General features: G+C 42.3%; 1 protein-coding gene across 3 annotated transcripts; it reads right to left on the reverse strand.

Annotated features, from left to right (window-relative positions):
* Positions 1-9,389: 9,389 nt before the first annotated feature.
* map2k7 (mitogen-activated protein kinase kinase 7) lies at positions 9,390-23,797 on the reverse strand. Of its 3 annotated transcripts, XM_026170500.2 has the most exons (12): positions 23,587-23,797; positions 21,464-21,511; positions 17,246-17,390; positions 16,816-16,882; positions 14,990-15,103; positions 13,495-13,614; positions 13,205-13,312; positions 12,932-13,111; positions 12,208-12,288; positions 11,441-11,583; positions 11,054-11,099; positions 9,390-10,953 (listed from the first exon to the last, which is right to left on the reverse strand). In XM_026170500.2, exons 1-12 carry the CDS (start codon positions 23,708-23,710, stop codon positions 10,810-10,812), a joined length of 1,320 nt encoding a protein of 439 aa, XP_026026285.1. In that variant the 5' UTR covers positions 23,711-23,797; the 3' UTR covers positions 9,390-10,809. The 3 variants fall into 3 exon arrangements, with proteins under 3 accessions (XP_026026285.1, XP_026026286.1, XP_080158924.1); XM_026170501.2 differs by lacking the exon at positions 21,464-21,511; XM_080302798.1 differs by lacking the exon at positions 23,587-23,797 and having other exon boundaries at positions 21,464-21,755.
* Positions 23,798-25,191: the final 1,394 nt, after the last annotated feature.

Genomic DNA, 25,191 nt, shown 5'->3' on the forward strand with positions numbered 1-25,191 from the left:
TGACAAAATGATGAAATAGTATTTTTGGACAACTAGGTCAATCCCAAACAGCTGTTAACCCAAAATTTGGCATATCTTGGCACAGTGTAAAGTGTGTCCTTAAAATTGCACAAATGGAGAACAGAAGAAGTGAAGGGTCTAAAAACAATCTACAGCAAATGATCAGCATCTCAAAGTCTTGTTGTTAAGAGATATGGGGAAAGAAACAACAAAGAGCTGACACAGGACCTGTGAGGTGCCTCCGCTCCTTCAGCTGATCCATTTACTCCTCAATGGAGCCTCATCGGAAATGGTCTCAGTGGAAGAAAAATGGGGAGCAAAGGTTGAGGTGTGCCTAATTACACAAGACCTGGACTGAAAATCAGACCTGATGGAGAGATGAATCTAATTATGAACCCAGAAAAGTACCGTGAGATTTTAATCCACCATCCAATACCATCTGGAAAGCATCTGATTGGCAATGGCTTCATTCTTCAGCATCACATTGATCCCAAAGACACAATAAAAACATATTTTAAAAAAACACAGGCACACAATGGAGCACTATCAGTCATGGATTGGCCTCCTCCAGAGCCTGGACCTCAACATTATTGAGGCAGTGTGGCAATCACATTGACAGAGAACAGAACAAAAGGCAGCCAACATCCAAAGAAGAGCTCTGAATGTCCTTCAAGAAGCCTGGAGAACGTTTCCCGAAGACTACTTAAAGAAGTTGTCTTACATCCTTTATTTCCATGTATGTCTTTACACGTTTCACTAGCTTTCCCTCACATTTTTCTACCAACGGATAAAGAAATGAAGAGCACCTCAAGCCACACGGTGCTGTGATTAATTACAAGTCATAAAACAATATCTTTAGAAAGATTCTGTTTTATGTTGCGACACAGATGTCTTGACTTTGAGGGTTTCTGTGTCTTTTCTTCTCTATAAAAATACAGAATATTCACGTTCACGAGGCTTCAACCTCCACTTTAGAAAGTTCAATGCTGACTGCTACCACTCTGATTTTTCTTTCACATAATTATCACACATCATCATGTGAAACTTGGGGAAACTTTCCACCTCCAGCACATTTTAACCCTTTTGCACAAGCCTGCAGAGTTTCCAGAGCTGTCAGCTCGCTCAGTCGTTATGCTGGTGGTTTATTTTTGCTTCCTTGGGGCAAAGTCTGTAGTTACATCACCTCACATATAATGCAGCTTCTTCTACTTCTGAAATCAAGACAAAGAACGTATTGGTCACACAGCAGTGACTGATAGGTGATCTTACTCTGTTTATTCCTGCGTAGTACTCGGCATGATCTGCTCAGTGTGAGCTTTTAATCATATGAGCAGAAGCAGAGTCATGCCAAGTCCTGTTCTGTCTTGTCATGCATGCAATTGTGGTAAATTTCCCTGTGAGGGGAATGTGCAGACGCCACAGGAAGAAGAAGAGGATAAGTGTGTCTGCCTTCACTTTTACCTTCAATTTAGATGGATGGAGTCATGAATTAGAAACGTTTTTTGGGGGGGAAAGCCGAGTTCAACGTTACTACACTAACCAAAAAAAATCACTTAAACAGAATCTGTCTGACAAAGTGAAGTAGACTAAAATAATCTCAAGAAACACCTAAGTGACAAAGTTCACTGACATCTAAAAACGGAGAGAACAACTACGCTGAACCTTCCCAGGAGTGATCAGCCTTTTAAAATTACTCCAAGAGCTCATACACGACTCTTGGATGGCTCTGAATGGCTCAAAGTCAAAACTTGATTGATTGATTGATTGATTGGTAATTTATTTCAACATGTGAACAATATACAAGTAAATCAAATCGCGATGCTTTGGCGTGAAAAAAACTCCAGTGGTGGAATTAAAACAATTCTGTGATTAAAAGTGGGCCTAAATTCCTCCACAGTGAGACACTCATTATCAGGAACTGCAAATACTTGGTAGCAGTTCTTGCTGCCTGTTGTGTGTGGTCTATTTCTTTCTGTGCATGATTGCTACCGTTTTCTTTATTAAATTTTAACACACTCATGTGCTACATTTTCTTACCAGAAATCTCCAGAAGTAAATCCGCTCTGTGTGGAACCAATAAAGTCTTAATCTTCTGTTTGAGATGTGGCGGAACAGCAGATTCACATCACAGATGTGCAGCCAATAAATCTGCAGACACTGTGCGATGCTATCATCCCAGTGGACCAAAGTCTCAGAGGAATGTTTCCGGCGCCTTGTTAAATCTATGACACGAAGAGTTAAGGCAGGTAGGAAGGTTAGATGGTTCAGTCCTAGCAAGGTGAACGTAAACTCAGAACAATTATCCTCTCCATGAAAATTATTATTTCCCAAATGCTGATTTGATGGCTTTCTGCAGGCCGGTTGGTAACGTTCACTTTAGTGTTCTGGAGGTAGTAATGGCCCAGAAACACGTTTTCTGCTCATTGGTTGATGATTTCTTTGCAAAATCTTGAGGGGACTCCCAGTTCCAGATTTACTTAAACATCCCCGCAACATAATACTCCCACCACCGTATTTCACTGTGCAGATGGTGTCCTTGGTGTACTTCAGTCTGGGTTGAAGGTGTCTCTTCTGCAGAAGTGGAGTTATTTTCTTGGTCTGCAACCTCGCGGTCCATTCTTGTGCAGAGCTCTGGTGACTGTCTTCTTTGAGACTACAAGTCCTGACTTGGCAGTTCTGGGGTCTTTAGGGACATCTCTTACTACTTTACCTTCCGGAGTCTTTGAGATGTTTCACTTCCTACCCATGTTCTGACACTTGAAAATGCTGTGAGCATCAATGATTATTTTTCCTCAAGTCTTTACGGATTTCTTGTTTTTGGTATGATGCTTTCTCGGGCGGAAGCTCAAACCCTTGCTGATGTTTTTGAGCTTTGTATAAATCAGAAAAGAATTTTGTCTTTGCCGGTATTTTACACTCAACCAAACCCTAACACTCTGACTACCTTGCATTGTGGGAATTGTAGGATGCAAGAGCTGTCCGTGACTCTCACACAGGTGAGGATATTTCAAAGAAGAGAAAAATACCACAAGACAAACTTTTTTTTATGAGTTTTTATTTATTTATTTGATTTTTATGTCTTTTATTATGTTTTTTTTTTTTTACTCCAAAGAGATCCTGAGGTATTCACAATATAATGGCATTTATTTTATTTGAAATGACACTGGGGAGGGGGATGAAATACAGCTAAAAACAAAAAAATAAAACAAAACAAAACAAAACCCCCCCCAAAAAAAAAAGACAAAGGAAATGGGCAGTAAAGCTGTGTTGACTGATACAACGGTCAAGACAATAAATCGGTGCGTGTGTGTGTACATAAATGAAGCCTTTGAAGTCAGTCCTCTTACCCCCCTCACCACGCTCACAAGCAAAGTCATGCAGTCTACACTGACAATTCAGAAGGAACAGGCAAAAAAAACCTTGTCAAAGCAGGCATGTCCCAACCTCGCTGTCATAACAACAAGCCAATCAGTCCACTATTAAAGTAGCTATCACCAGCTATACATTTTTAAAGAAAGTCAGCGCTGAGGGTGGCATCCACTGATTAAAACCATCCAAATTCAAACAACTTAACTGTGAATAATTAGCGAAGCACTTGAATCAAACACACCATGCAGTTGCTCCAAACCATGAGGAGTCTGATGGGGTCTTCTGAGAGGGTAAACAGCAAACAAAATCATCTGGGAGTCACATTAAAACCAGAAAGAGTGATTTTTACTGTGCTGCACCTTTCATCTTCTTCGAAAATAAACTTTTAATCTACCGAGCAGACTGTACATTAGTGTGGTGATCGAGCACGACATTTAGCTTTCTGTACACGACGGTAAAAATGCCAATAGAGAGTCTACTCCTCTGCCTTGTATCCTGTTTGCCCTCCACAAAACAATAAAAATTACATATTAAAAAGAACCATAAAAAAAACCCAAAGACAAATAACATACAAAGGACTAATAAATAAATACCAGTGAGAAAAATACACTGTTGAATCATCTTCTTGCTCTGTCTCACAGATTTATATGATTGATAAAATAACTGCTGTGACTCTTAGAAAATAAGGAAAACACCCAATATTCTCCTCCTGTCTGCACAACAATCTGCAACACAAAACAAAAATAAAACCATCACAAGTGCAACATCAGTCACAACAGTCTCAGCAATTAAAAAAGAAAAAGAAAGCTCTGGTGTTTTACCATCAGCTCACTACTAGAGCAAACCAGAAAGAATAATAAAAATAAAAAATAAAAAATAAAAAGGGACAAAAAACCCCAAACCAAAAAAAAAAAAAAAAAAAAAAAAAAGCACACAATTTATGACCCAAACTGGGGTAACAAGAAATAAACTGATCATGATATCTGATCAAAAGGAAAACAATATATAATAACAATCAAAATAATAAAAAAAATAAAAATACTATCAGACTTTGAGTTCAGAGGTCATCTTTTATGTGGCGGTTTGACAAAGGTGGACAGACCAACTACAGCGTAACGGGAAAAACCAACTGCTCCACCTCGCCTATAAAAAGGAAACCTTTAGAAAGACGGACCGCCCCGCTCTCTATCACCCACTTATTTCCTTGTTCAATTTGGTGTCATCTTTGCCCTGAATAATAATAATATTAACAACAATAATAAAAACAGTAATAATAGTAATTGTGATGATAATAAAAAAAAATAAAATAAAAGCTAATAATAATAATCACCATCAATAAAAGACTTTTGGTAGACGATTAACCATCACGCACACTCTCCACGCGGCTAACTGAAAAGAGAAACTGTGCACACGAACGAGGCGAAAACAGGACAAACACTGTCTGCTAATAAAGATCCAGCTCCTCCTCATCCTCCTCAACACATAGTGACGGGTCTGAAGTGAAAAAGCATGTTGGGGAAAAAAAAAACCAAACAAATTCTCTTTTCCTAATTACACAAAAATTCAACTTTTTTGTTGCAAAAGCAAAAATACAGAGTACACGTGTAAAAATCATAAATAAGAATAAAGTTTTGTGCATCCCCGTCCCAACCGACCATTGTCTTGGAAGAAAACAAAGAAACAATAAAAACAAAACAATGGCAGTTACAGCGGTGACAATAACATGCAATCGATATACTTTACAGCATTGATCTGTTACCTCCCCCTTCGCCAAAACCCCCCAAAAACAAACCAACAACAAAAGACAAAAAAAAAAAAATACAAACCCCAGTCTGACCCCCCCCTCGTCCCTCCCCGACCCCAATACATTCCTTAAATATTTGTCAGCTCATTCAAAACATCTCTTTTGCTTTCTCGCTGAAGCCGGTGATATTAATCACACAGGGGGGGAGGGAGGGAAGGAAGGAGGGAGGTGGAGCTCGAGAAGGGGGGGGGGGGGGATTTTTTTTTTTTAAAAATGCATCGATGCCAACTCTGTATGTACACGAAGCATCTCCCCCCCACCTCACCAGATGAAAGCAAATTTTAAAAACAAACAAATCTGAAGCAAGCTGACATGGTTTGAATGACTGCATAGTGAAAATGATATTTGGTTTACTTACAGATGGGGTTACAACACGCACACGCGCACACACAGACTCCCTCACAAGCTAATATACACATAAAGCCACTATCGGCAGTAGCCAGCATTGCTGTGTAGAATGGGATAACTTTATACATTTGGTGTGTGTGTGTGTGTGTCTAGTTTAGTAATCAGATGTTTAATCCCCCCCGACTCTCACACAAACACACATACAAGCAATTACATGTGACAGGATTTAAAGGTGGTGTGTGGCACCGTCAGCCAACCAAGTGAAAATGCACACCAACGGCACGGTCGGCAAGTGTGTGCGCGTGTTTGTGAAATACATGTCAGCTTAATAACAGAGAACCTCGACAGCGGGAGACTGGGTCCAGCTTTATCACGAGTTAGCCGAGGCACACGCATGCACGCACAGTTTGAACACTGAGCGCTGAATAGGAAGTGCGGCGTGTACTGCCGAGCTTGTATTTGAAACTGAACCGATGAGAAGAGCTCAGGCTGCTGTGATGGCAGAGCACCAGAACCAGGGCTGTATATAATAGTTTTGAGGGGGGGGGGGTGTTCACCCGTCGTATGGAAGTGTGCACCACTTTAAATCGGTTCCAGCTCACATCCGGTGTCCGTATGACAACCAGAGAATGGCTGAACTAACGGAGTCAGGCCAACTCCACCTCACATCTGCTCAGAGGCCTGGGTCAGTGAGTCAGGATCAAGCCGGGTTTTTCTGCATCACAAAGCTGGCCCACCTTTAACTGGGACTAATTAACATGATCGGGTCACTCCGCAGTCATCATTCAGAAACATTTAACAACTTGGAGCGAGCTTACCAAGCCAGCAACCTAATCAATCAGCATCTACAGATAAAAACCACAGAAAGACTCTAATTGGGTCTGAATTATCAATGAGTGTATTTTAAAGACGCAGCATCATCTGTACACGACATTAAAGGTCCGTGTGTGAGAATATTGGTTATAAATCAAACATTAATTTCAGTTTGTGTTGATGAGTCTTCTTAAATTATCAGGATTATTTTAGCCAAGTAAGGAAATATGTGCTTCCAATTCCCATTATGCTTTATTTTCTGCATTATACAGATACTGTAACACTGGATAATCACTTTCCTACATATTTCCTTATATGGTTATAAGGAGGTGGGGCTTAGAAGCTGAATCTATGCTGGGGCTGAATCGTGCAAAGCTACTCTAGTTGATTCTCTTACTAAAAATATGGAGTTAGAAATGAGCACAATGTCACTTTTAATGTTTTACATTAACGGTATACCTCTTAACCTTTAACACCTTTTTTGCGGCTTCAATAACTTGACTGAAGAGGACACACTCAGATCGGTAAGCCCAGAGCTAACAGAGCCAGTTGTGTAGCAGCGGTGTGACACCGCTTATCCCGAACGGCTAACATTCAGGTGCTCAGTGATGCCAAGAGTCAGGTGAGCTCAGTTCCTGACTCAGGCCTGCGGTGAGTTTGAGCCAGCTGGTCATGTATTATTGCACCAGTCTCCCTCTGTACTGTATATGACACATACATGGGACATACTCCCCCCACACACATACACACACATCCTCTCCCACTAGCTAGAGAGATTTCATATATAATCATAGCTAAGAGTAATCAATTATAATGTCAATAACAAGACTCATAATGATAACAACAACGCTCTTTCGTCTTTTTGTTAAGTTGTGGTCACCTTTGGTGTGAACTATCAAGGTTGTCAAGCTTGCAGGGGACCTGCAGACAGATGGAGGAGTGGATGGACAGAGTGTTGGATGGATGTGGCACAAAGCATCTGGACAGACAGACAGACCCGCCCAACCCCCAAATCATATCTACACTGTACAGAGTAGTAGTGTGTAGTGTGGCATCAGGATATGACAATTAACTGCTTTCAAAACACACAAGAGGTACATTTGAGGTGAGGCGTGAGTTAGTACTTGCGTGAAGCCAACCTTTCTGCACGTCCTTCTCTAATCTATCCGAGCTTCTCTCACTTGCTTTTGCTCTCTTCAGACTTGCTTATTTTGGTAACACGTGTATGGACATTGCATTATTTCACTTATTTGGCTTAAAAGAACAAGAATAAAATATTCGTCCTTTGGGGAAAAGAAGTGACAGCAGCGTCTAACGCAATAAAAAAAAAAACAAAAACAAAAAAAAACAGTAGCAGCAGCAATGCAAATAAATAACAGTCCGAACAGAACAGTAAACGTCACAAACGCAACAAGCTAAATCGCTAAAATCAGAATTGGTAGGTTGGCGTAACACCATGAAAGCTCTTTACAACCCCCCCCCCCCCGAAACAAACAAAAACAAACAGCTAGCCTCAGAGCTCAGCACTCCTGTGTGAAACTGCTTCCTCTCTTACACTTACTTCCTGTCACTCAGCTTGTCTCTGACTTTCCTTGAACTTGCCACCACGCTTTCTTTATCCTCCTCGTCACCTCACGTTGCCCCACCCCACACTCATTTCTACCATCTTGACAACATTCCCGGACCCCTCTCCGTCTCTCTGACTTCGCGTTTCCCCCTCTCAGTCATCGCCTCTCCTCTGTTCTGTCTAACAGCGATTTGGTGTTTGTGGGATGTAGTCTGAACATCTAGCATGCTTTGGCTGTGGTCCCGCAAGAAGGGAGATATTAGCGCTCTGCTCAGTCGGCCTATGTAGACTTGCACTCACGTTTACACAGTATATGTACACACATCCTTTAAGCTGGGTTCTCAAACTGTAACTCATGTGCCAGTGGTCAGCCTGTTTTCTTTTGTAGAAATAAACAGGGAGTGAAAAAAAAAAAAAAAGAGCTTTGAATGGGGATTTTTTTACCTAATCAATTAAAGTAATTCTGCAAAAGGTAACAACTCCTCTTTTTTCCCACCTCCTAGTCATCTTTTACATCTTGACTGTAACAATTCTTGGTCTCAGTATATAATAATGAAACCAAATCAGTCCAGTAATCCACTGTGCAGCTGAAGAATAAAAGGAGAATTGGGGGAAAAGAAATGACTCCGATAAATCAGCAGAAATTAATGGCATATCATTGATATTCATCCAAAAGCTCGGTAAAAACAGGATAATGATCCAATACAAGCAAAATGGAATTACAGGCCCCAGCCTGACAGTTTTAGCCTCCTAAAAAACACACCAGCACTGCTCAGACTCTCCTCCGTGGATTCTTAATATCTGAAGGTTTGCAGGAGCAAATCTAAGTCTCTCGGCCTCCGCCAACAACCCACGTGCAGCCTTTGGTCTAAGAACACTGTGGAGCACTACGGAGGCAGAGAGGTGGACAAAAAGGAAGAGGTAGATGAACAGAGAGTGAAGTAAAGAAATGCTCCACAGGTCATAAGATCTACACCTTTTAAATTCTCTGTACAAACCCCCCAAAAACGCTCCCATTTTTTAAAATCACCCAGCTGCTCTCGCTCTTGTAACATTTGTTAAATCTTTCAACTTTCAATCTTCCAGAAGAAGTTCAAGCTACATCCACACTAATACGTTTCATTTTAAAACGGCGTTTTTCATTAAAAATCTCCGTCTACACTAAACACGCCTGTAACACTATATCACGCTGATATATCGCATACAACGTGAACAAGTGTGCCAGTGTAAACAGGAAGCAGAGGGCCGGTAGCTTCAGGAAAATACTCCAGAGCAACAAAGCCAACTGCAAGAAGCTTTTCTGCTTGGACAAATGAGGCGAGACGGCTTCTGAACGTAACACAAGAGACTGTCGCAGTTTCCAAGCTTCTCCCTGTACTGTTCACATTCATGCACAGGGTCTACTACAACCTAGCTTGATTGGAAGTGGGCTCTCCATTACAAACCACACTCTTTGTGTCTTTCCAAACTTTGTGCATGTTTGGATTTTTAAAATTGGCTCATAATTAAGTTACATTACTGCTTTTGTTGAAAGTACAAATAACAGAATGACACGTGGCTGCTTTTTGTAGTGTTTTAAATGCCTAAATAAACTGAACTCTGATTAGTTCCTGATTAGTATTGCAAGTTCCAGCTTATGTCTGACCAATCAGAAGGTACCTCATCATACCCTGCTGCCTAATTTACAGACCCGTTAACAGCCAAATGTGTGTGTGAACCTGGGCTATAGACTGGAGGTCGTTGAATGACGGAGCATGACCCACTACAGCCTTGCTGTGTGGATGTTCATCGCACATGTAGTAAAAACTACACTTTTTAAAACAAAAACGTCAGTGTGGATGTACTCGCGGCACGCATCGATCACCAAAAAAAAACAAACAAAAAAACCAAACCCGTCTTCAAAACAATACACGACTTATTTTCTATAAAGCTAAAATGCAACGCTAATTTTTTTGTGAGTGTTTTTCATTGTTTCTCCCAAACACAAAAAATTATGCTATTTAAAACAAACAAACAAACAAAACAAAAAAAACCAAAAGCCTTTCAAATTAAAAGCACAGCCAACAGATTAATCTGTTCTCGTTTGTGTGTTAGAGCTGTAGTGTGAAGGTGAATTAACGAGGAAATACAACCTCACTATTAAAAGCCGGTGAGTGAGTCGTTATAGTTATCCATACATAGAAATGCTCACACTGACATATACACACGCACACAGACACACTACATATAGATACAGCCTGAGAATGTGTGATGGTAGAAACACCTGAAGAATCATAATTGCACCAGACTTTGTTCTGTCCTCTAAATCGTTTATGTACAAGAGCGGCTTGTTTTTGCTGAAGTAGCAGATGCTTTGTTCCAGTGTGTAGTGACTACTCTGTTTACGAATCCAATTGCTTGGATCAATGTCGGCGACAGACAGACGTGTGTGTAAAACTACTGAAAAGAGGAGAAAATGTAAAAGCATATACAAGCTACACACACAGTTTGTATGTGAGTGTCTGGCTGCAACACACACTGTGATGTGATGATAGCGTGGTGAGCGCTAACAGTGTCTAAACCAAATGAAGCTCACTACAGCGTGCATCCCCCCCCCCAACCCCGTGTCTGTCTGTCCAGATTCAGCACCCTAATAACCAGAACCACCTGCGTCAGCCATCCATCCCTCTGTCGCTCCATTGCTTAATCTGTCCATCCAGAGTCCTCCACTGAGTCTTCGTGCCTCCCTCCTCTGTGGGATCTTCAGGTCTCTTCTTCCCCAGGGGACAGATGGACAGACGGGATGGGTGTAGCGCTTGGCGTAGCTGCGGACGGCTAGACTAGAATAGACTGAGTCTGGGCTTGGCAAAGCTAAAGCTAGGCTAGTCTAGCGTACGGCTAAGCTGACGCCAGGCTGGTCGAGGCTAGGCTACCTACTAAAGAGCGAGTGGAGTTGATGCTGATGGCTGTAACACTGGCTGCTGCGAGGCGACTCGGTGCGATCCATCACCACCTGAAACCAACCAGCCACGTCTACGTCGAGCACCTCGTAACGCCGAATGAAACTATGCTCCTAAAATGGAGGAGAAAAGATAAATATTGCATTTACCTACAGTTGTGCTGTGAGTAATTTAAAAGATCTGGGTCGACCATTAGAAAAAAAGGCGACTCACCAGCAGCTGATGGTATTTTGGCCTTTTTCTGTGATCCTTTGTGAGGCTATAGAGAGATAAATGCATTTTACGCAAATTTTTAATGAACTTAGCATCAATGTTATTTCTATTGCACATTTTGTTACAGGAAAATTAGGCATGTGTTTTACAGAAGTACACAAGAGATCAGAAAGACTGAAATACAAGACAAATAACAACAAAACACCCATTTAAATATACACAAACTGCACACACATTCGTGCACACAGATGAATTATAAGCCTGAGAGAACAGAAACATTTACTTTTAATGTGGACACAGCTGTCCAGTCATCACCCTGATCACATGATGGCTCTAGAGTGGACTGCTGTCAGTGAGCACCAGCTTTACAGTGGAATTTTCACTCACCAGTCTTTGACAAAGGACTGGAAGTCGAGGGAGAAACCCATGCCGAGAGGCAGAAGAGGAGGGTCCTCCTGCAGCACTTTGGTCAGAACCTCAAAGTCTGTCTTGCAGTTCTTGTAGGGAAACTGTCCTGTAGCCAACTCCACCTGGAAGAACCACAAGCAACCTGTTAATGCCCTCAAGTGATCTACAAATAGAAACAAAAACATTTCTGTCACTTTGTACTTTGGTTTTTGAGCCCAAGAGTGAACTTTTAGATTACAGTTTGTGTCAACGAATACGCAACTCCAACCGTTCCTATCTGGTTATAACAAACTATACTCAATTTAAAAAAAAAAAACATGATAAGTAATAAGACAGAGAATCTATAAATTTTAAACATCACAGGTCAAATTTATGCACTCGTGTTGTGTTGCAACGTATTTGCTAATCTAAACGGTTGGACATGAACAATTTTAGTTTGCGCGCACACACAAAATGCTACACGCTGGTCTACACTACTTGTAATCTGACCTACTTAACTCCCAGTATTCGCAGCCACTAGAAACCGATGCAGTTATGACCACACTCGTTAAAAATGTTAGTCGATTTGCGACATGCCGTTATTACCACATCTTATCGCTGCATCACCTCATGCATCACAGCTGCACATTCAAACAGCTGTTTTAATGTGAATGGATCTGCCGTTCGGTTCTTATTTTGCAACTGTCTTTCAGTGTCATCGATGTAAATATTACGACCAAGGGCACAGACTGAAATGACAGACTTACCAGAGAGATGCCGAGGCTCCACACGTCTGCCCGGATGTCATAGTCAGGTTTGGTGGGATCTGGAGGGTCTATTCTTTCAGGCTGCAAGAACGAGAAAAAAAAAGAAAACAACAAAAAAAAAGAAAAAGAAAGAAAAGAACAGGCAACACTAAGGTTAGCTGTCCCGAGAGTGTGCATTGTGTGGAGTGGGATTTCTGCAAGCACAGCCTCATAAACACTCAAAGTTTGAACACGTTCAAGTCTTGTGCTTTATCTTACACCATCGTGACAGTCACCACTAAACCTGCTCTGTGGTTCCCTCACTTAGTTTGTAGTCAGTTCGTTTATACTTGATTTATTAAAATCTTCTACTCTCACCAAGTTATCCTGCATAGCACTGTCCACAACAAAGCAGCAATAACAGGTTATCAGGGTTGAATTCTAAGACACCCGAAAATTAAAGTAAACTAATGAGACTACCCTCGTTTGGGGATCTCCTCCCAGATCTGGTTCAGGGCATCACTCAGCTCCAGGACAGCCTGAGGTGAAGCCTGGTGGCATCAGACTCAAATGTAACATAACTAATTAACTGAAACTAATTAACAACCGTCTCGGCTACTTAACTGACCAGATCAATATCACAGAAGCTTAACCGACTCGATGCTAAAGTGTGTCTACAAGTTTTTAAGCAGTGTACACACATCCCCTTAACGGCTAGACTGTGTGTATGTGTGTTTTCACTTACTGCCATGTAGGCAGCACAGCCGGCGCTGCGGGTCTTGGCCTTGGAGTCGACGAGGCGTCCGCTGATGCCGAAGTCGCACAGTTTAATCTGACCTTTAGCGTCTAACAGGATGTTAGAGGGTTTGACGTCCCGGTGGATAACGCCGTGTTTCTCTTTCAGGTACAGCAACGCTTTCACTATCTACATAGGACACACACACACACACACACACAGATTGTAAGAACAAAAACGAACATAGGAGCAGAGTGGTTTGTGTGTGTTCCTGCCACTTACTGCCACCGTCATCTTTCCGAGGATTCGCTCTGGGATGGGACCCTGGATTCTCTTCTTTAGCTTCTCAGCACAAGTTCCCATCAGCTCCATGGCGATGAATACATCCGTCTGCACACATACACACAAACACACAGTTAGTAGCTAAGGTCTGGGAGCTTGGGAGTTCACTAAAATAAGAGTCAAAAACACCCTGGGTGCAGATATATAAAATAAACCTGGGGCTGCACTGTTACAGTACTATAATTTTATTGCTGTGATTACAAACAGTTAAGTATTTTGGGAACACCCACGTTGGTCACTATGGCGCCGTAGCACTGGATGATGTAAGGGCAGTCATGACTCTTCAGCACCACGTCCAGGTCCATCAAGATCCGCTTGTTCTCGTCTTTGTTTCCTGTGCGACGCATTTGCTGGTGACACACAGACAACGTAAATGAACACAGGCACTACTCCGAGTGTAGGCTTTAATAAAACAAAGGCTCCCCTGGTGCTTTGACTGACTGCCTTATTATTAAACATCCCAGAAGGGCTACAATTAAATGATCTCATTAATAGCGGGTTTGTTATATGGGGCTGTAACTGCTCCTCTGTTGGTAAACTATTCACAATTAAAGTACAAAGGAAAATTAAAACAGTGAGACTACACTGAGCAGAGCCTTGAGTGCCTTCAATCTCTGGCTCTCTGTTTGGATTTAGTCCCAGTATTTTGATTATGGTACCTGAAGTTAGAGAATGTGTGTTCCCATCATCTACTATGAGCAGACAAACACGTCTGGACTACAGTTAGTCCAAAAAATACTCACATTAAGAAGCGCAGTTTTATTCAAATTGCAAAAACCAAGATTAATAAAATATAGGCGTTCATACAATAAAGGACAAAGTAACTGAGCTGGGATCCACATTTCAGCCGGCCAGCCATCCAAGAAAAGGAAATACAAATAAACGTGTCCATGTGAGTGTTCACAGCATCTAAGCTAAGTCGCCATAACGCTGTGGTTTCAATCTAGTCCAAAAACTTCTGAGAAGCAGGGGTATCTGCGCTGCAGCAGAACCATGTACGATTGTGTTTAGCGTGCAGATATTTTCCACGGTTTACAAGCACAAACACGACTGCAGCTGAGGAGTCGCCACAGCGGGTAGCGCCACGTTATTTAACTTGGCTGATTTTTACGCCGGATGTCTCCTCCTGGGGGTCGAAGCAGGGATCTTTCACGAATCACTACATTTCCTGCCTCTGTCATTAACATTTTAGAAATGTCACCATTATAAATTTCACACAGTTTGATAATGTCATGAAAAATCTATTTTTATCTGCAGCTGCAAACACTTTAAAGACGGCTGATATTTGAGAGCCAGTATCAGTAATTTCCTGCGCCTCTAACTTTCTGACAATGGGGAACAAAACGAATGAGTACAACTACATTATGAAGTGATGTGATGAACCAGGCGTGTCCATCCATCTATCCTGATCCGGGGCTGGGTCCCAGCTTCACTCTTCACCCGAACCCCTTTATGAGTAAAAACCTTGACGTTGAGGTGAAAGTCACCAGGATTCAAACTTGTCTGAGATTTTACACGTACGTACATACATACATACATAATGGTAAGAATTTCAAAATCCTACATCGCCTCGTTCTCCATTTATTGCATTATTATCAAGTCTTGCAAAGACAAATGCAATATTTGTGTGTATAGTGTTTAATTTTGATCAGTTTTGAATTTTTTTGGCTTGTTTTTTCTTTTTTGCCCATTTTAAAAAACAAACAAACAAAACAACTATCTTACTTTGACCGCAATGACATGGCCCGTCTTCTTGAATCGCACTTTGAAGACTTGTCCACAAGTCCCGCTGCCGATCTCCCCCTCGCTGAACAGGTCTGTTACCTCTGCTGGATACCGCTGAAACAACATTTCAGACTCTGTGTTTCAAGTATTTTAGTGATTCAAATGTTAAAACAATACAAATACAAACTCTTTAACAACCTGAAGACTTTCTGCATCATGCAGCAACAGTGAACTGCTCTGTGATACTTAAGAACAAACGCTTGGATCTGTGGATCAGCCAAGGCTAAAGAATAGCAGCACACAGTGAGAAGATGCATAATTGCCTTGCTTTGTTAAAAATAAGTCACTGTTGACTGTGCTGCAGTGAGTGACAGCTCACTGAGTGCATTATGTAGCAGAGCCTTTGGGCTAATGAGAAGAAGAACAAACAATCTGGAGAGCAGTAATGAGTCACATAATTTTCTCAAGCATCTTCAAACTCCGACTGGCACTCGGTATGAAACTAGACCTGAAGGCTGGAAGAGGGAGAAAAAACACACAAACTAAACAAGGCCAGACATTGTTCAGCAAACAGCAGACATGCCAAGGTTGTTGCTGGTGTGCATGATGCTCTGTTTGCTGTCTGTGCACTGCCCAAGAACATGCTGGACGTGGACCCGATTTAACACTGTTCTCTGTGCTTATTTATTTATTAGGTGGACCTCTTCAACTGCTCCTTCATGACATTTCTAATCAGCCAATCACATGGCAGCACTTAGGAATGTAAACATGCTCAAGACGACCTGCCGAAGTTCAAACTGAGCATCAGAATGGAGAATTAGGTGGATTTTGAACATGGCATGGTTTTGGATGCCAGACAGGCCCTGTGACAGTACAGACCACATCAAATCATCTCAAATTGGTTTCTTTCAGTGTACTCAAACGACCTCCAGAGTCACAAGGTCTCAATAGAGGACCTCTGGGATATTGTGGAGATTTACATCACAGACCTGCAGCTGACAAATCTGCAGCAAATGTGTGACGCTGTCACGTCAACATGGACCAAAATCTTGAAGGTTTCCAGCACCTTGTTGACTAAGAGCACGTCTTTGGACTGTGGGAGGAAGCCGGAGAACCCGGAGAGAGCGTGCGTACAAACACACACCATGTAACCTGTAAGTATACCGCACCGCAACTAACAAATACGTCTGGCTTAATTTCTGTATATTATTAGCCAGTTAGCCAGCTATACCACCCTGACCTCACCTGATCTCAGAGGCTAAACGGGTTTGGGCTTGGTTCCTATTGGAAGTGGGAATACCAGGTGCTGGAAGCTGTCGTAGAGCAAATTATCTACTACTTGGAAGGTTTGCAGTTTGATCCCTGCCTATTCCAGTCTGCATGACAAAGCATCTTTGGTAAACACGTTGGGAGTAAGTGTGTGTAGACTCAGATGTAGAAAAATGTGCTTACGTGAATGAGACACACCGATTAAAGTGCTATGAGCACTCAAGTAGAGTACTTGAGTGCTATATAAAAACCAGTCCATTTACTATTTATTATTTTCCTACTTTCTTTGTAGTACAACTAACCAGGCCCGTTAACAGGATATAAATCTTTGGGGGGAAAAGAGGTCACAATTATAGCTTGATTCACGCCTGAGTGCCAGACGCTATTTTTAAAAACATATTTTTTTTTATTGTTTTGGAAGAAGATTGAGCGTTGAGGTTTGGTTGCACAGACAGCGTTTGCTAAAAAGCGTCAGCTCACAGAGACACAAAGCAAAAGCCACATCACGTCTGCGTCCTCATTCTTAGTTTCACTTCTGTAACTACAACGTCTCTCACCTGCCCGTCGATCTTCAAATAACCCGTCTGTTTCATGATCTCCTGCAATTTCTGGTCAATCTCTGCACTGCAGGGGAGGCGGAGGACAAAAAGGAAAAGAAATCAGTGTCAGGAAATGCAACAGGAAGTGCGTACAACCTACGCTGCCAGATGAGAGACCTGACTCATAAATGGAGTGGATTACTGAGCGTCTCTTTCACCCACACTCTGCATGTAGATCCATAACACACAACACAGAGTGTGCATCTACTCTCTGTGTTCCTTCTTTGTCTTACAAATTAATGGGAGTACTGGGATACTCCCAGAAAGGTTACTGATTTTTTAATCAAAACCATTACCATTTATTATAGGACCACGAGGACACAGTAAAACCTGTAAATGCTTTTTTTCCTTGTAATCAGAACAGAACATGCTTAAAATGTGAACGCACTTCTCTAGGCTCTTCTGTAGGCCATACGGAGGCGTGGGCAGGGTTAGCATGTGTCGTGGGCGGCTGGGGTACGGGTGGTGCTGGGGCGAGCTCTCTGAAGATGACGAACGGCTGCCTCCATCGTTAGCCAGGGGCAGCTGGAGCGCTGGGGGAGAGGGGATATGAAAAATTAGACCCTGAAAGGAGAAGATGGATGATGATGGTACTGTTGCTTAAAGGGATGGTAGCTACTTAAAGCTGCTGACCACCAGTAAAGAAGGCCATAATGTGGCGTTTTTAATGGTATTCTGACTGTTCTCTGCACAATAAAAGAAAGATATGATGCTTGCTGAGGTCAAAGAGTTTGCTCATTACATCGCTATGACCTAGATCCTGCACATTATTTAGCCATTACTGGAACTTGTTTTTTTTCTTTCCCCTCTTCTTTGAGCGTTACAGCTTTGTTTTGGTTCCGCTGATGTCCTGACCAAACGTTAAAACAAACAGGACGGTTATCTCAGAGCACTATTCTCAGACAGAGAGAAACTGCACAGATTTAATGCACAGTTTGGGAGTCACAGTTTGTTTTTAAGAGGAAAACTACAAGTTCATTACAACACGGGTTTCATTTTTACTGCTTCAGGCCGCGATTTTGAATATGAAAGTATTTTACTCATTACAGATCTTAGAACGAAGCGATCTAGCGGGAAACAGTACAAGCACAAACCCCTGCACCAAAAGAGGCTGTTAATTAGCCTGCGCTGCAAAGGAAAACCTGAACCAGGGGTTAACCCTGTAATGAGGAAGCACATATTTAATGTGTCCTTAGATTGCCAGCAATTTCAGATTTTATCAAGTACTGATTTATCTTAATTAGTGGTGCAACGGCTCACGGTTGATCCATAATCCAAACCGATCCCACTCCACGGTTCGGCACGCACGTGATCCGAAGATTCGAAAAAGAAGGAGAAAAAAAAAAAAAAGTATGTGTATGGTGTGCGTGGTGGGTCTGTCAAGCAATAGTTATGGCCAGTGCTAGCGGTCCAAGTGGAGGAGCAGAGAAGTTTTCGGTATTTAAGTAGCCCTTTGCTGCCCAATCCGACCGGGCTAAAGCTATTACAAAAGCTACTGGGGTGTTTAGCTGCAGACGGGAGGCCGTATTCCGTTGTGCAAAACAAGGGGTTTAAACTATGATGAACGTGCTTGAGCCACACTATGATGTCCTGTTCCAAGCATGTATGAGCAGGAAAAGTTTAAAGTTATGGCTGAACTGTCCCAGGCATCTTCTGTTGCCCTAACTACTACAACTGGGTGGACCTCCAGGGCAACGTAAGCTACGTGACCGTGACAGCTCATTATATCACAGCGAAGTGCGATATAATGAGCGGTGTGTATTATTCTAGGGTCTACCTTACAATATAAAGCGCCTTGAGGTAACTGTTGTTGTGATTTGGCGCTTTATAAATAAAATAAAATTGAATTGAGTGGTAGATACAAAGCCCTGTACTGCCCTGTACTGCACCATAATTTTTTTTAAATAATTGTGTGGAATGAGACTAGAGTTGAATGTTTTTAAACAGGAAAAAAAAAATACTTCAATAAGTAAATAATTAAATGTTCAATTTTTGTCTTTTTTCACTGATCCGAAAATTGATCCGATCCGTGACTTAAAACTGTGATCTGATCCGAACAGTGAGATTTTTGATCCGTTGCACCACTAATCTTAACCATAAAACCAACTGCAGGAAAGAAAACCTAAAACATGACCAAAAAAAAAAAATAAAAAAATAAGGCGACAGACTGTAGTATCAAATAAAAGAATTATTATTTAAATAAAGTCAGGCAGCATTATTTAGCTTTTCCTGGCTTGAAAGGGGGACTAAACACATGAATGATTAGTGAGAGCAAATACAAGTGAGAAGTCACATTTCATCTTATTTTTCTTTTGATAAATTTAAAAAACTGCAGACGATTTTACAATATTTTGGTTAAACTGTTAAAGCGCTGTAGGTGTGGTTTGGCTGCAAAGGAAATCAAGACGGTGAATACCAGATGCTTCTAGCCCTTTATAAAGATAAGTCCAAATCATGCATTCGAAGACATGTTAAAACGCCACCAGCCGTGTAATATCAGGTTCATATGCAAAACAAGCACAAACTCATCCTCAATAATAGACGTATTAAAGAATTTCAGGAAGAAACGATCTGCAGTAGTATTAGTACCGGTCATGCACCAAATTCTCAGACAGAAAGTCAGCAGCTGCAGTGACCACCCTGAACGTAAATATTATTACAGACAGGTTAACAGCAATCTCCCATCATCGTCTTAAAGGTTTGCAACCAGTATGCAACGTATCTCAAGGACCATGCAGTGTTGTTGTTAATACGATTTGGAGCTTTTTTGTAGAGAGCCAGCGGGCGTTTGGATCCGTGAGTCACCTGTATGAATGAAGCCTGTAAGGGGAGAACCAGTTAGTGAAGGAGAGGAGGGGGTTAGTGTAACAAGAAAGGAGGATTCAGGCGGTCTTTGGCACAAATTGCATCTCCACAGTTCGACTGGCTCCAGATGGACGGATGGGAGGATTGATGAGCAGACAGAGCGAGGGAAGGGAGAGACGCACAAACACAGATACTCGCAGGCACTGCTGCACCGCCTCCTGCTCACACAGTGCCGCTGCAAAAGGAAGGGGAGGGTGCCAGAAGATGAGAAAACACACAACATCAAACGATCCGATGTGAGAGAGACAGAAGAGATTCGGCCAAAACTGCATAGCACAGACTGAGGCTGGAAGTCAGACAGACAGTCACTCTTGGACAGGAAGGCAAGTCTTCAGTCGACACACAAAGAAAACAGCGAAGAGGGAGAGGGAGGCCGGAGTGCTCGCAGCACTCCTGCAGGCCGACCAGTGGGGATGCTGGATTAGAGACTGTGTCAAACAAAACACAACCCCCAAAAAACAAAACAAAAAAAACCCATCGTGCCGTGCAAAAAAGCCACATGCACCGTGATTCTCTGCCTCCAGCGAAACACAGGTTAATCATCCGACACATGTCCACACACACACACAGTGAACATTAACAAATACCAACACTTCCCTGCCACTGACACGCATTCACACAGAGGGAGGAGCAGAGATGGAAAGATGGAGGGATGATGTGAGTGTAGAGGAGGTGTAAATGACTGCTGGGATAAAATAACAGCGCTGGATTCATAAACAGGGATTAAACTGATTCAGCTGTAGGATGACCACACGAAGCAGGGACGCACCGATCCAGCTTTTCCAATTTATCTGCGCTAGCTCACTGTAAGAATCACAGGCTACTGTGCATAGCTCTCATTTACAGTTGTCCTTTCCTTCTCTCAGTCCAAACGCACCTCCTTTCACCGCTCCTCACAAACCCGTGTTGGATGCGGAGCTGTCAGGATACAAGTGAAGTGAAATGACAGTATGGAGTCGATCCCTGCTTTGAACTCACGTCAGGAAGAGTAATCCAGAGTAAAAGTCAACCCAATCAAATATGTGGAGCTACCCACCATCCCGTGTGAATAAGAGAGCTGCTGAAAGTTGCTTCAACAGAGACGACAGAAAACACGTTTCTTTGTATGAAGTCCAGGAAAAGCTTCCACACAAGTGTGAGACTAAACAATGTTAACAATGGTTAGAGAGAAAAAAAAAAGCATTGTCTTGTTGGATCACAGTATTATCACCATTATCCAATATTTAGATTGTATGATCGGCGCATCCTTATTGAGTAGGAAATAAAACTGGATGCTTATATGCTGGCCTGCTGATGGTAATCCATATCTTTCACATAAGTTACTTTTATGAGTTATTCAAAGTCTATTCTAGTCTGCCTAGACGATATAACCCCATATTAGGTGGTGGTCAGATTTAACACTAGCCATTTGTAAACACAGTATCATATTTCTCACCATAGCCCTATCCATTCAACCTCTAAATTAAACTGGATGTTAAGAGAAACGTGGAGAACGTCGTGGTATCGAGGTGTTTTTTAAGCTTTACTTGCAGGGCCAGAACGAAGAAAACTATTGAGAATGTGAGAAGCAGCCAAAGTTATTCTTGTCTTATAGGTCTAAAGAAGTGTGCATTTATACTAAAAACAAAAAACAAGAAAGAGAGAAGATGAAGGAAGAGGGAGTGGATGATGCAATGGAGGACAAAGGTGTTGGTAAGGTGGGGGGGTGCAGTGGCAGAGAGAGCGATGGACTGAATGATACCTGCACGCTGGGAAGGGGCTGGAGCAGGACTGAGCTGGATCACGATGACTAGACGGAGGAAAGAAAATACACACACACGCACATTAGTGCAGTGTTCTACGGAGACAATCGCACATCTTTTGCACACACACAAATCATAAAAATCCCTCAAAAACAAACAAAAAAACCTCACCACACACACACACATCACTCGCTCATTTCTTCACAACATAACTTGAGTGGTTTAAACTTAAATTGAACTTTTTCTTATTGTCTATTAATCTCATGAAGACTAAAATCAATTACATTGCACATTAATGAATCATAGTGTTTCTTATATTTTCTTTGGCACTCTTTTCCCAGGATTTAAAATAAGGCCACGTATTGAAGGTTCAAGAAAAAGTGGGTCAGTAGCTTACTGTGTCACTTCATATGAAACCAGTCAAATCTGAAAAAAGCTCCATCAATCAGCTGTTTTTTGTCCTTATACAGTAACTTTAGTGTATTTACTGAAACCATGCAAAATTTGACCGTCATTCAGTAAATACTCTGAGGTACGGGCCCTTAAGTACACATTGGTGGGTGATTTCACAATTTTCGCCTAAACCGGGAAACTGCAGTATTTAAACACTGGAGGAATCATATTTCGATATTTTGTCCAGATATTAGACTGGTGCATCCTAATTCTGTAGAAAAGAACATTTTATCTCCAGTCAGTACAGAGTGGGGATAACACTTATCTTGTTGTAGTTTTTAAACAGTTATTGTTGTTATTCAGTCAATTTTTATGTGACCATTGCCTGCATTTGTGACGCTATCAAGAAAATAAGGTGGATCAAAAAGCACAGAGGGCCTGTCGTGTTGGAAAAGTGTCATGATGGGTTTTGCATGGCTTCATTAGACATTAATGACGCCAAAGTTAAAAACAAGTGATTCTAATGGAGTCAATCAGACTTTTCATGTAATAACACAAGGTGGAAAAAAAGCCAATTTTGCACCTTTGTTGGCAATAAATCAAGCTCTAATCTCGCAGAAATGACCTTTATCACCAGGATTTGAATCCAAGGGAGCAGATTTTTAGGAGGTTGTAGACTTCAAATGAGATTTCAACAATAAGAAAAAACTTCGGATTTAACCCATTCACTCTCTTTGTGACAACATAATCAGCTTCATAACAAACAATTCAAATAACAGGAGGAAAAAGGTTTGTGGTCTCGAACCTAATGAACGGACAACAAGATCTGCAGGAAAAAAATGGGGTTCAGATTGCTAACACTTTGAAAGTCTGCTGGTAAGAATGTAAAGATAATGAAGAGCTTTGGTGTGTAAACCACAGCAGAGGCAGGCTGCAGACCTCCCTGCTGCTTGACTTTTCGCCCGAAAGGGCCCCAACATCACTGCTAACACCAGCTCCTGTGACACAGAGTGTTTGTCCACTAACACCCGTGGAACGCTTCATTCAATATATGTGCGACAAATCTCAATTTTCACAAGATTTGTTACGTCGCACCAGTGTTTGCCACAACAGCCAAGCCGTAACCTACGTTAAGTTAACGCATCCAGAGCTAGCGTTATTTAGCCTGCTCAAATTAGCATGTTTCGTCAAGATCAAAATGGCAACTAAAACAAAGTCTATGGCAAAAATCACGATCAAATGTACCGCTTGCAGGTTTTCAGAGTGTATAGATGCTCTGCGGCTGACTGGCAGGACCACAGCTTTTCATGCGCAAACTGAAACTGCATTACATTTTCTGACGCTGGGCCCCGCCACAGACTATCAGAGCGTCTGCTAGCTTAGCATGTTTGACAGGACAATCAAAACAGATTCAGGGACACGTCTACCGGCAAGATGTTTCGTAACATCGCTTCGGTTTGTATACTTTTCCTTTACGTTACTCACTACAGAAAATGTCCCACTTATTTAATTATTAATTTGGCAATAAAATAAGCGGGCCAGCCTGAGTCTGTGTTTGTTTATGTAGCTAGCCTGTTAGCATGAAGGTAGCAGCAGCATAACAGCCCCGACTCCTTCACTCCGCTCCTCTCCTCTCCTCTCCCCCCGCTCTCCGGCCCCGCAGCTCCGATCTTTCCCCCTGCTATTCTGGCCGTTACCGACACCCCGGTCCTCCCCAGTGGACACTCACTCGGCCTCGGTCGTGACCGCTGTGGACTCATGTCGATGTTGAGGTCGATTCTCCGGCGAGCTTCTTCATTCTCCTGCTTTAGTTTCTCTTCGATTCGCGACAGCCTCTGTTCCAGCGACGACATCTTGAAAAATTGAGCACCATGTAGTTCCCAGCAGAGCTCTCGACTCCCCTCTCTGGCAGGCAGGCCAGCAGCACACTGACTGACTGACTGACTGACACACACATATACACACAACACACGCGCGCGCACACACACGCTGCAGTAACACGTGTGTCCTAAAGACCCACTGCCACACTCATTCTTTTTCCCCCATAGATTTTTGGTGCCCACCTAAAGAAAATCATAATTTATACCCTAATACTGCTAAAAACAAATATTCTTGGTAGCAATTACCAATTAATTACCCATTTTCAGGATTGGAAAAAAAACAGTTACTGGGCAGCAAGCAGAAATCAGAGTTTGTTTGCATTTTAGGACGTGCACAAAATGCACGTTTAGGTGTTAATTTCAGTATAATTTGTAGCAGCAAGACTGAGAGGGGAGGTTTAAAACTGGTAGTGAGACTAGACCGGGTTCGAGTCGAATGCTGCTGAACAGGTAGATTACACTAGGAGTTTATAGTATGTACAACATCCTCATTGTTACAGCAGTTGTTTTCAGTACTTCCACCCCTCTATGCATGAAATGAACATCAATCCAATCTAATATAAAGTGTTCAGAGTATCTTAGATATAAAAATCACACAATAAGGTTGTCTGTGAAGGTTCTCAGTCATCCAGGTCATCGTAGTCAAAGGAGCTTGCGAAGAAAAGCGTCTGGACTTCTTTAAGTTACTTGAAGACGTTTCACCTCTCATCCGAGAAGCTTCTTCTGTTCTAAGGTCAAATGGTGGAGAGTCCCAGATATAAACCTAGTGGGAGTATCCCCCCACAGAGGGACAAAAGGACCACCTGATGATCCTCTAATCCCCTGAGCCAAGGTGCGAAACTGGGTGTGGGTCCCAATCAGCCAGAGTTTCGGGTGTGTTCATTGTGAAACCTGGCCCCACCTTATCATGCGAATTCCTGAGGTCAGATGGCCCAGGATGTGAGTGGGCGTTAAGGCGTCTGGGAAGGGAACTCAAAACTGGATTATAGATGGCAGAGAGTTGGTGTCGTAAACCCCCGCCTCTGTTCAAAGATGGTCGCTCACAGTGGACATAGATGGCTTCTTTAACTCCTCTTTCAAACCATCTGTCCTCTCTGTCCAAAATGTGAACATTGGCATCCTCGAAAGAGCGTCCTTTATCCTTAAGATGCAGATGGACTGCTGAGTCTTGTCCTGTGGAGGTGGCTCTTCTGTGTTGTGCCATGCACTTGTGAAGTGGCTGTTTGGTCTCTCCGATGTAGAGGTCTGGGCATTCCTCGCTGCACTGTACAGCATACACCACATTGTTAAGTTTGTGTTTTGGCGTTTTGTCTTTCGGGTGAACCAGTTTCTGTCTGAGCGTGTTGCTGGGTCTGAAATACACTGGGATGTCATGCTTGGAGAAAACTCTCCTGAGCTTCTCTGATACACCGGCTACATAGGGGATGACAGTGTTGTTGCGTCTGTCCTTCTTA

Source organism: Astatotilapia calliptera, chromosome 6 (assembly GCF_964374335.1).
Source record: "Astatotilapia calliptera chromosome 6, fAstCal68.1, whole genome shotgun sequence".
NCBI lineage: Eukaryota > Metazoa > Chordata > Actinopteri > Cichliformes > Cichlidae > Astatotilapia > Astatotilapia calliptera.